Here is a 12,677-nt window from a genome sequence, read left to right on the forward strand (position 1 = left end):
TCTGAGACTTCTAATGCCCTTAGATTCATCAGTGATGGGGTGAAGGGCGGGGGAGGAATTTAAGTAGTCTCTAACTCCAGTTGAAACTTCCCTTTGGCTTAATCCTGTTCTTGTACTACCTTATATCTTTACCACTCTAAAGTTCCACTTTGAATATTCAGTAATTTGTATTATCTCCTTTGCTTGTTGAGAAGTCTCTCCAATTCATCTTCTGTTGCTCTTCTCAGCACCTTCATATTTGTCATTCTGGTAACAAGGAGCCTAGTACCAAAGTCTTTTCCTGGAATACTCTAAAGCTACATGACGGCTCTCTGCTAGTAGGAACTTTACTCGTCATACTAATGTTACTTCCTTGATATGGGCCAGTCCCCAAAATCTAATCAAGGATGGACCTTCTGTACACAAGAGTATTGCACTATTAGCTCTGTTATCAAGCTGCTAGTAGAAGGTCTCCATTAACTAGGCTGTATCCTACTTTAATGCCTATAGCTTACAGGTGAGACTGCATCATCTTAACTAACATTTTATCCCAGTTTCTAAATCCTGAACTAAGATCATGCAACTTGACACTTAGTGTAGCTGCTTCTGTTCTTTTGTTGGAGTTGCTTTGTTTTGGACTTTGATATGTATAGAATACTGTATAAATAAGAGAATGAGATAAGGTAGGTGGAGGTATCATTTATTGGGCCAACTTCTGTTGGTGGAATTACAAGCTTTTGAGCTAAACGGAGCTCTTCAGATCTAGGGAAGGAAGTAGTGTGTCTGAGTATTGTATTGGAGAACGTCAGACATGGTACACTGACAATTACCTATTGCACAATCATAGTCCAATTAAAAATACTGAGCTATTACTACCAAACATCTGGTGACTTGGTTCATATTATCCAATAGAACTGTTCTTTAAAATGTCTCAAAATCCCAGCATCTCAATCTTTTTATCTCAAATTGGGATGGAAAAAATCAAAATAGCAAAAACAGTGAAACAAATTTAGATTACTCACTTTTTAAAAAATCCTTTTTTGAAGTGGGGTTTGGTCAGCCTTTTCCCATTGGAAAGACTAACAAAACTACACTTTCTACTGGGGATGCTCTTCAACCTGCTATATCCAGTGTTCTGTTTGTTTAGTTTGTGCTTGCATTCAGATTCTTTGAGTAAGGAGAAATGCCTCCGTTCCAGAGAAGCTTATACAAGCCATCAACTTATTAAACAAATACTTGTCTAAGCATAAACAACTTTCTTTTTGTTTAGCTCCAAAACCTGGGAATTAACCCAGCGAACATTGGATTCAGCACCCTAACAATGGAATCTGATAAATTCATCTGCATCAGAGAGAAAGTAGGGGAACAAGCACAGGTTGTGATAATTGATATGAGTGATCCAACTACACCCATCAGACGTCCAATTTCTGCAGAAAGTGCAATCATGAATCCTGCTTCTAAAGTCATTGCTCTGAAAGGTGAGTTGATGCCGTTTTCAGTAATATCTAACATGCAACCAAACATATATATGGCAACATTCAGCCAAAAGGCAGCTCTGAGTCTGTAGTGAAACTTACTTTTACACAGGACTTGAGTTTCTCATACGTTTCTTGACTGTATGGTCGTGATTATAGTATCCACTCTTTGTACACAAGCTCAGCTCAACCTCTTAAATCCAAAACAGAGTGGTAGTAAGCCAAACCCCTGTAGGAATGCATGACTGCATTCCATTCTGAAACTGGGAGGGATATGGAGAGTCCATAAACTTTAGACTCTCCTATTTAAACAAATTTGCTGAAAAGGTCTTTGAAAAGACTTAAGTGCCAAGATCAGCATGCTGAGTGAACTTCTCAGAACATGTATAGAGAACACATCAGACTACTGTTGCAGGGTAATAAATGTGAGAATGAAGGCCACTGTACAGCTTCTTAAAATGTAATCTAAGTCTAAATAGAAGATACTTAAAATGTGTCTAGAAAGATGTTAATGTTAAAGTCACATAAGGATAGCCAGTAGCTTATTGTAAGCTGAAATATTTGTCTAAATAGACATTTTATACTTAAGTTGAAAAGTCACAAGACTTAAAGTGGAAATTGTCTCTGGTGCTAAAACTTTTGAATGCAGCATATATAATAAACACTTGGAAAATGTTTGTTTTTGTGATGTTGTTTTTGGCTTTCTGGGTACCATTTCATGAGCTACTTGAGCACCATGGAATAAAGGCTTCCCAGCATTTCAGAAAAACAGAATAACTTGCAAGCTAGTTGGTGTTTAATCTTGAAAGAAATGCTTCACTCTTACTGACTGTGTACTTTTCTTCCTGCATTCTTGTCTTAAACAGATGGTGAGTTAACTTGTCCTGACATTTCATGTTTTAGTGGTACAAAATGGTCTAATCTCATAAAGTACTGAAATATTTACAATAGCCATTTGCTATCCTTTTTTACTTTACAGATAATTGGGAATTTGAATCCTGAACTTAGTAACTGTATCGGGAAGAAAACCTTCTCCCTTTATTGATGTGCCATTGACCATTTGGTTGCTTTGACTATTGACTGTACCAACTAAAGACAATATTTATATAATTATAGTACAGTTGATAGGCAAAACTGAGTTGCAATACTTTTATGAGAGACCTTTGCTAGCATGATGTCTTGTGTGCCAGTCATTTCTGCCTAAATGTGCTATTAGTCTGAAAAGTCATGGTGTTATTATCTAGGGGTCCAAGAAATTTGTCTAAAATCTAGTTTGAAAACTGGAATAGGTTCTATGTTTTCTAATCAGCCTAGACTTGAGGTCAAGGCTTTTTTAGTAAATAGTCAATGTTTTGATTCCAACTCAAATTGTATTTCAGCTGTTGCATGTATTTCCTTCAGACTGCTATGAACAGCCTCAATGTACGAGAGGTGGGCAGAGGTGCTGAACAATACACGTAATCTCTTAATTGATATTCCCTTGAGGTTTAGTACCACAGTGTTTGGCATCCGCTTTCCTTAATCATAATCTTGGACCCCCTGTAAAGCAACCTATTGGCACGGAAAGTGCATCCTGTGTACTAGTAAAACTTCATCCAGCACTTAAATGGAAAACTGTTAGCCTGCCCTGATCTGAAACTAACCTACTAACTAGAAAATGGGTTTAGTGTCATCCAGCTTCTAACAATCTAGCTTTATTTTTACCAACATTAGATTTAGTCAAAAGCAATATTGTTCTGCTACTGCAGTGTGAATGAGCTAATGTAGTCTTCCCAGAGATGTCATTAGACTGTGGTGTCAGTGTACTAAATAAAAATGTTTGTCAAGGTCCCACAAACCTGTGGGGTGACACAGCAGATGCAGTATCTCCAGAATGGATGTGGGTAAAAGAGGGGAGACAAGGGGTGTTTAAAGACCAGGGATACTGTCACTTGCTTAGCTGTCCTTGGACAATGGTATATATTATGGAATTACAACAATGTGACTTTCTTTCATAAAACTCCAGTTTCCCAAAAATATTGACTAGATCAGAGACTCTAGCATTTAATACTTGGCTGCCTGGCTAAAGGGTGGAGCAAGCCAAACTTTCCCTGCTGATGGATTGTGAAGACGGCAGTGTAAGCTGTTACATATTGTACCTTTTTTATAAAAGTATGCACCATGACTGAGAGTTGCTCATTAATGCTCAAATTATGAGCAACAGAATATACAATCTCAATCTCCAATGGGAAATATATTTCTAAAAGTAACTACTATTACGGGGTGTGGTATACATAAAAATTGCATTTCTGGATTGCATGTAGCATTCCCCTAGTGTTCAAAGTATGACACTGTTTTTGTCCTTGTACCCATGTATTTATTTCTCTTGCTATGTTCTGTACCACAAAAGCACAAAACGAGTGGGGAATGCAGTGTTTTCAGACCACATTTCCATACATTAATCATGGGAATGTAAAAATGCAATTTCGTGCTCTAGTCTTAAAGAAATTTTACACTTTTCCACCTCTAATAGAGAACTTTTCCTATAAGTAGACTAAGGAAATTCAGACTTGCACTGAAAGTGCAACTGAATTCCACTGTGGGCTTGTTTTTTATATTGCTTAATGTTTAAAACTTGAGTTTGGGCCTAATCCTTTTGAGGATACTATCCGTTGCAAGTCTTAAAATAAGCTAATGGGGATATTGAGGTAGAAGATCAAAAATCTTGTGATGACACTTGCCTCTACCCTAACTCCTTTATAGCAGAATATTAACCATTCCAATAAATGTTACTTGGCTAATAGATAAACTATAATACCATACTACAACCTGCCCCTTAATGCAGTGCTGGACATAAGAGAAGGCTCTCCTAAAGAAGTTTACCTGGTGATTAGGGTCTATGAAAGAAAACTATATACTGAAGGTCTGAATTTTATTTTAAGAAATAACATTCTTGTCACTGCTCATCTTGTCCATCAGAGCCAGGGATCAATTAGCTGAGTAGTCTGCACTTCTAAAACAAGTACTGTTTCAAATGTGAGAGCACAGTAATTAGAATTGCTTCTAGAAGTAGACATTAAATATACACTTAGGCATAGCTGATTCAGATCCTCCATTCTGAAATAGTGATGCCAGGATGACTTGAGCTGGAAACTTAAAAGCGCAGACAAAGTCTGGGTGTCCTTCCTTTATATACACCATACATCAAGACTCTGATCAAAATTAGCTTGCCTTAATCCTGCTAATATCTTCAGTTGAGGCTATAGCAATTCATAAATCTCTGTAGCCCTCCTAAATGGGAAACTAAAATTTCCAGAGGGGGCTGGTGAGAGTAGGATGCTTTCATAATCACTTAGCAGCTTCTGCCAGGGGAGGTCTCTAACATACATATACAGAAGATAATGTAGCAGTGTCCTGCTGCCTGAAATCTCTAATCATATGGCTTCTGATATCTTCAGTGATATAGTTACTTAAGCTAACTCCATCTTAGTGTCATGTGTAGGGCTTTCAGTATGTAGCTATGCAGAAGGCTTTGAAACAAATCTTCAAGCTTTGTAGTGTAAAGTTAGGGCAAGTCTCTCTGGGTAATGCCTTGTTTTGACAATATTCTTTCAAATTCCTTCCCTTCTAGATGGTTGGGGTGCTTTGTCAATTACAAGCTGCCATTTGTTTGTTTCTGGAATCTTCTGTGATCTGCTTCATTAAAGGGAAGTCCACTTTACCCTTTTTGGGAAAAATAACTCAACCAGTTATTTAAACTATAACTGCTAGTTTCTGGATAGTCCTACCTGGTATTCTGTTCCCAAGAGACCCACACTCATGCAATAGTCATATCTTTAGACAATGCCATCTTGGCTCCAGGATGCAGTTGACTCTTTCCCAACCCACATATAAAAGGAAAATCTCTACTTAAATTACTATTTAATTGCTGCCTACTAGCTAATATCATAGTTAAATATTACTAACCCTTTTATTGAAATGGGATTCAGCTTGCAGCTCCATAATCATATCTAACCACTGCAAGTCAGGCTAGGCCATTAGGAATTAAAACAATATTAAATTAATTCTCATTTGGCTATCCTTGGATGAAAGGAATGAAGTTAAAACTAAGCTTACAGGGCTTCTGCATGGAAGGTAGCAAGGCATTTTCATAAAAATCAAAGCCCCTCACCATCTATTCAGCGTGGTAGATCTATCTCTAGAAATGTTGTCCCCTAAACTGGTAATAGTTTTTTCTTTTGTTCTTGCTTGGTGGAAGCTAAAATATTTGCACTCTAAACTGCTAATTGCAGCCTATCCAACTATTGTGCTCTCTAAGGCCTGGTCTACACTGTGGGGAATCGATCTAAGTTACTCAACTTCAGCTACGTGAATAACATAGTTGCTGTCAATGTACTTAAATCTACTTACCACAATGTCTTCACTGCGGTAGGCCGACTGCTGATGCTCCCCTGTTGACTCCACCTATGCTTTTTTTTCACTCCAGTGGAGTACTGGAGGCGAGGGGAGAGTGCTCGGTGGTCAGTTTATCGCATCTTCACTAGACGTGGTAAATTGATCCCTGGAGTGATCAGTTGCTTCAGAGGTAAATGTAGACATGCCCTTATAAACAACAGATACTTTTGCAGAGGCAGCTCTGCTCCATAAACAAGGGAAGGTGTAAGTGACTACAGAACCTGTAACTTTTTTCCTCTTAAGTGGGAATATGGACAGACACTAGTGTAGTATATAAATTGGAGGAACTGGGTATATTTAATTAGGCCATTTAAATGGCATGTGGAGAGCCTGTCTAGCTTGTCTTAAAGTAAGATTCCTTTGAAGCAGATGTTAGGTTCTGACACTACTGTAAACTTTGAACTTTCCAAATGTCAGCTAACAAATACTAAAATAAGCAGAGGCATGCTGATTGGAATGCTTTACATACTTTCACTAGAGATTATGAAGTATGACCTATCTTTGATCTGTAATTTTACTATTGAACCACTTATCAAGATAGTCAGTTTGATATGCCAGTGCTACTTGCTCACTGATGATTATACTACACTCAAAAGGAAATATGCACACACAAAGGGGTGTAAGTTAATATCTGTGTAGCTGTAGGCACTTGACTCAAGTTTAATCTTGATGAGGCAGTTACTTGTGACTTGGAGTAAAGTGTTACCTGATCAGCCCAGTCTTACCTCATAAGTCAGGACTTGTCTGTCTCCATTGACTCCCTTCTCTAGGACCAAATAAAGAGGAAACTTTTATATTTAATGCATGTTAAATAGTGCAAAACATGTTGTCAAAGTGTTTATTGCCTGTGCAGAAATTTAATGTTAAATCTGTGTGGTACAGCATCTGTTTTTACAAGGTCATTGAATTGGCGTAAACTGTAGCTGAAGTCATTATGTTAAGTTGCTGTAGTTCTGTCCTATCTTTGTTCTACTCATCTTTATTGGAATGTTTAAACTGGAAAACTAGCTTATTGCAGTTAAACATTCTAAGCATGCCTCCCAATACATGCAAATTATAGGGCTGAGTATAATTTAATGTCCAGAGGTCTGTGATTCTTTTTGTATCTCCCACACCAGCAGGGAAGACACTTCAGATCTTTAACATTGAGATGAAAAGTAAAATGAAAGCCCATACTATGGCAGAGGAAGTGATCTTCTGGAAGTGGATATCGGTAAACACAGTTGCCTTGGTGACAGAGACAGCAGTCTTTCATTGGAGCATGGAGGGAGAATCTCAGCCTCAAAAGATGTTTGACAGGCATGCTAGTCTTGCAGGCTGCCAAATCATCAACTACAGGACAGATGAACACCAAAAATGGTTACTCCTAATAGGAATTTCAGCCCAGGTAAGGGACTCTTCAGAATAGTATACAGGAAAAGTGTATTCATAATGCAGGTATAAATCTGAGGACAGTGCAGGAAAATAGGACAAAGCACTTGTTGGAACAAGCACTTGTTTTCATTTCATACTAACTGTAGTTCCTTCTGTTTAACAAAACTTAACCCTTATTTCAAGAGTGTTCTGCAGTAGTTGGGGGACCTTTTTCCATAAAAATGTTCTCTAGCCTTTCCTTTCAGAAGGATGTACAGCATAGTAAAAATAGACTTTTTGATTCTCTGTTCTGAAAGTTAGTGGTTCAATTCCTATGCTCTTGATGCATATGCAACTCTTAAGTACTTGGAGAAGTCAGCTTAAACTTTTTTTTTCTCCCTCTTCCCCTCCCACTCCCCTCTGCTCATATCATTAGCAAAATCGTGTGGTTGGTGCAATGCAATTGTACTCAGTTGATAGAAAGGTTTCCCAACCTATAGAGGGTCATGCAGCAGCCTTTGCAGAATTCAAAATTGAAGGAAACTCCAAGCCTTCCACACTCTTCTGTTTCGCTGTAAGGAGCCCTGCAGGAGGCAAGGTAAAATCTATAAACCATACTGACCACTTTCAAGCTAATGTAAATTATCAGTAACCTTAAATCTTTCAGTTAACACTAGAAGCTTTACAAATTAAGATCAGTTGTTAAACTTCTAATTGTGTTAATTTAATGCAGTTGACTTGAGTAGGATTGCACTGATGAAATCAAAGAGTTGACCCCTTGTTTTTTGAGGAATGGTGGCTTTAAAAAAGTGGGTGCTGTTTTGTTCAGTCAAGGCTTTGTTTTACTGTGAAGTAATCTTCTGCCTTTTCTAAGGAAAGTCATAAAATTAATGTAAATATTGAAGGCAGTGAAATACCTGAGTCTAAAGGTGCCTTGACTCTCAATCTGAATAAAGCTCTATTACGTCTTGTAGCATGGTTCTCACTGAACAAGCTCACTCTGCCTCTTGTAGCCCTTAAATTGATGGCAATTATAATAATATAGCAACCTTGTGGAAAAGTTAAAGCCTAACTGAGTCTGAAGTATTGACTCTGAAGAAGTTAGATTCTTGTACCTTAAATTTTAAAAGTTGATGGAGGTCTGATCTAAAAGATCACAAAATACAATAGATGTGCCACACTTGCTAAGCTGTCCTGTAGTGTGGAGAATAACTACTTGGTTTTAATGGGTTGAATAATATTTCAATAGCTTCTTACAAGATGAAACATCCCTGAAAAGACAACTTGTTTGGACTAAAATCTTGACAATCTGTCCATTGGCAAACCTTTTTGCTCTTATACTGAACTGTTCAAGATTGAGTACAACTGGAAACTGCCTAATCCAAGAGATGGCAGCGATCGTGTTCTAGAACAAGGCTAGTGCACTTAAAGTGTCTGGGCAGTGCTTTATGACAAATGATTTGGAAAGTAAGAGTTTTTGTTAAAAGCAGAGGTTCTCTCCCTCTTTAAAAGCTTTTATTAAAACAACTCTAGAGTTCTAGAATCATGAATATTGGCTGAATCTTCATGGGTAAGTTGCATAAAAGGTGTTGAAACAGTTAATTGCCTGGGCTGTAGCCTTTTTGGGAAGCATTGGTTGGATAGGGGATCAACTTGTTTCTTAGCAGGATTTTGCTTACAAACTTTTTGTCTTGGTGACATGCAATTCCTTCTCAGCTGCATATAATAGAAGTAGGTCAACCTGCTACTGGAAACCAGCCCTTTGTAAAGAAAGCTGTTGATGTGTTTTTCCCTCCGGAGGCTCAGACAGACTTCCCTGTGGCAATGCAGGTAATGTATACAAGAGTGCACACTAAACCCATGTCAAGCTGCTCATGAACTGGCCAACGTAGGCATGTATAATTGCATTTCACATACTCTATGTGGTGGAGGATATGTGGATATTATGGATATGGCACATCTCTGAATAGAATCCTAGAATAAGTGACCTCTGTTCTTATTCCTGATCCAAGAAGGTGCAGTCACTTCAGGCCATGTGTTCAGTGGTGATAGCCACTTTTTTTTATGTAGACTTGCACATAGAGACAGCTGACGAAAAAATGCCAACACTCTGAATTTCCCATGGGAGAGGGAAAAAAGTTTAGGGCATTTGAAAGCAAGAACAGTCTCCTGAAAACAAGAGAATTTTTGGACCAAAATGAGAACTGACTTTGACCAAACACTCTTTATCAAGATTTTTTTGGCTGAAATGTCAAAGTCTATGTGGAAAATCTAAATCTCCATTTTTATGAACTGAGTCCTTTAGGAATCATAAACCTCACTTAACTGAGTTAAATAGTATCAGTCAGAGCCTTTCTTGTAAAGAGTGACTCTCTACCATTGCTTTGTAGATGCTGCTGTCAAATCAGCCATGTATTTTATTCTTCCATAACAGCCAATGCTGGAAGCATAGCTCACTCTAAAGGCAGAGATATCCAAAGTGCAGCACAGGGAAGACCACCCTACATAGGTCATACTTCTCAAATTTAGTACTCCAAAACTGCTTCCAACCCCCTTCTGTTAAAATTGAACTAGCAATAAAAAGCATCTCACTGGATACAAACTTAAGTTGCTGTTACACATGAGCATTCTATTTCAGAAATTCTCCTATCTGTCCAAATACAAACATACTATTAAAGTCTGCTGAAATGAGTTGTAGTTTTCTAACTTAGGGATAGAGCTGGGAATAAGAACTGCAGAAGCCTAATTCTGGCTCTGACAGACTTTCTCCTTGGTCAAGCCATGTCTCCCAATCTTGATTTGAGAACTTGCATAAGGGGAGTCAGTCATCTTGTAACTGATCAGATTTGCAAAGTATAGTGGAAAACTACTGTGTTCAGAGGCAAAAGTGCTAAAATAACATCTTTGGCTGTCCATAAATGTGAAATTGCTAGCTAGTATAATAGTCTAATTTTAGCAGAAGATACCTGTTTAATTTCAGGTGATGAGCAATTTTGGCTCTATGACCTTAGGTAACAGTAGACAGCTGCCTCCTGACCTAATAGTATTAGTGGATTAAAAAAATTTCACGAGCAGTTGTATACTGGTGACTTTACTTCCAGTTGAGGCTTCTGTCGTAAAGCCATCTCTCAACACCACTGCTTAACATGTTTCAGTTGAATTTGTCTAAAAGTGAGACTTGGATAATTTTATAACTACATTGACATTTTTAGGTTAGTTGATGGACTTCTCTAGCTATTCAAATCTGGCTGGCTTTCCTAGAAAAGAACAATGGGAGTGTAGCACTAGTTTTCACATAACAGCTTCAGTTAATGCAGATATTATAGCTTAACATATCCCATGCATGGCTAACTTCTACTCTGGAGACCAATATCTTCTACCTGCCACTAGTATGGAATTGCAGCTCTGTAAGTGACCAACAGGATTGTTACACTCCTTCCTTGCAACCTAAGAGCTTACAGCTGCATCCTCACCTTTTTGCCAACTAAACAGTGTAGTGAGAATATTCTGCTGCTACACAGCACTGCCTTAAGTGTCTAGTAGCCTGTATTTTGACAGCTCACTTAAACTATATTGAAATATTCCTAATTGTCTTTCCCTTTTGGCAGATTGGAACTAAGCATGGTGTTATCTACCTGATCACAAAGTATGGGTACATTCACATGTATGACTTGGAATCTGGAGTGTGTATTTACATGAACCGTATTAGTGCTGACACAATCTTTGTAACTGCTCCTCATGAACCTTCCTCTGGCATTATTGGTGTGAATAAAAAAGGACAGGTAAATTGAGCTCATCTGTTATTGAGGTTCTAACTGAGCATAGGAATACCCTAGTGACTTCTGTGCAGGACAACTAAAGGCATCGTCAGTACCATAATCTAATCAAGAGTACCATACTACTTTAGATAACAATATGCCAAAGATTTACACTGCCACAACTATACAGGGAAAAGTGTGCAGTAATGTGTTGTAGTGTAAGGAGGAACACGCAGGAGGACATTCTGTTCGCACAATTCCTTACTGACCTTGGGTAAACTGCTCTCCTAGTTTTGAGCAAAAGTGTTTACAAGGCAACTACAGTGCATATGGCAGGCAGCTCAAGGTTGTCATGGTTTGTTCATTGTTTAGTGAATGCAATGACTGTCTTCCCTGTATCCAGCCACTTATTTCTTGTAGTGGTGTGACAATAACTTCTCAGCCCTTCCTGTCCTTTTAGTCTGATGGGAAATGGCAAGGAAACTTGCTGTGACTTCAGTTGACTGTATTTAGACCATGTGTAATGCATGTAGAAAATCGTTATCACGATCCAAGACACTTAGCTGCCGACTAGCATGTACTTGGAATGGAAAAGTTACTCTTTAATGTGCAAAAGGTGTGCCACTGAATAGCTGCTTAGAGAACATGCATCTCCAGATTTAAGATGTAAAATTTCTTTTAATTGAATCTTACTGGAAATCTAGCACCTAAAATGGTTTTAACACTTATTTGCCACTATAATGTTGTGGATTATTGGATATATTAAGATATGCCAGCAATTAATACCTCAAAGTGAGCCATTAGGCACTCAGCAAACTTCAGATTAGCATTACATGCTGCAATCTGTAATACTAGAGGCCTCAGCCCAGTTGTGATAGGCACTGTACAAACAACAGATGGCCCTTTCCTCAAAGAGCTTATAGCCTTAAGGCATACAAAACTTTAGACTAGTAGGGAGAAACAATGTGATATGATTGCCCTCATATGTTTCACTGGCTAGACAGTGGGTAGACTGACAAGCTGAGGTCTAAGACCCAAAACAACAGCAGTAGAAGAACTATAGCTTTATCTGCTTTATTGAGTTTCTTGGACTCTTAATTCCTTTGCTCTATTTCTTTGAGTGCTGTTTTCAGCAGGATGCTCCTGTTAAGGCTTTTTTATCCCTTTTTCAGGTGCTTTCGGTTTGTGTTGAAGAAGATAACATTGTGAACTATGCTACAAACGTTCTCCAGAATCCAGACCTGGGTCTGCGTATGGCTATCCGCAGTAACCTGGCTGGGGCAGAGGAACTGTTTGCCAGAAAGTTCAATACACTCTTTGCACAAGGAAGCTATGCAGAAGCTGCTAAAGTGGCAGCATCTGCACCAAAGGTGAGTGCTTTCAAAGATGAAGACTAAGGATTAAAGGTGTTGCTTATTGTAACACTCTAAATACACAACTAACTCTGCTACTTGGCAGTTACTGCACTTTCAGTCAAATGTGTCTTTATCTTAACCAGATTATCATCTTTGAGTTAAACTTGATGTACAAAGAATAAACTGGTAAAGATAAATTTCTGGTTGAAGAATCTAGCTTGTTGCGGACCCTGCAAAAGAGGAATAGCATTTCACTAACAGCTGCATTCTAGGTTGGGCATAGTATACAGAGAAGGGCTTAATTTAAAAGCTGCTCTTGTTGG

The 12,677-nt window shown here is 38.3% G+C and overlaps 1 protein-coding gene across 8 annotated transcripts in view; it reads left to right on the forward strand.

Annotated features, from left to right (window-relative positions):
* The window catches only part of CLTCL1 (clathrin heavy chain like 1), a 55,734-nt gene that overhangs the window by 12,895 nt on the left and 30,162 nt on the right, over window positions 1-12,677 (forward strand). For 4 of the 8 annotated variants that reach the window (XM_030582887.1, XM_030582891.1, XM_030582893.1 and 1 more), the window contains exons 2-8: window positions 1,250-1,457; window positions 2,321-2,323; window positions 7,007-7,275; window positions 7,678-7,839; window positions 8,958-9,071; window positions 10,850-11,023; window positions 12,172-12,369. In XM_030582887.1, the coding sequence (XP_030438747.1) occupies window positions 1,250-1,457; window positions 2,321-2,323; window positions 7,007-7,275; window positions 7,678-7,839; window positions 8,958-9,071; window positions 10,850-11,023; window positions 12,172-12,369 (1,128 nt within the window). The remainder of the gene's footprint in view (window positions 1-1,249; window positions 1,458-2,320; window positions 2,324-7,006; window positions 7,276-7,677; window positions 7,840-8,957; window positions 9,072-10,849; window positions 11,024-12,171; window positions 12,370-12,677) is intronic. The other 4 variants (XM_030582888.1, XM_030582892.1, XM_030582895.1 and 1 more) reach the window with 2 other exon arrangements.

The sequence above is a fragment of the Gopherus evgoodei genome, chromosome 13, assembly GCF_007399415.2.
Source record: "Gopherus evgoodei ecotype Sinaloan lineage chromosome 13, rGopEvg1_v1.p, whole genome shotgun sequence".
Lineage (NCBI taxonomy): Eukaryota > Metazoa > Chordata > Testudines > Testudinidae > Gopherus > Gopherus evgoodei.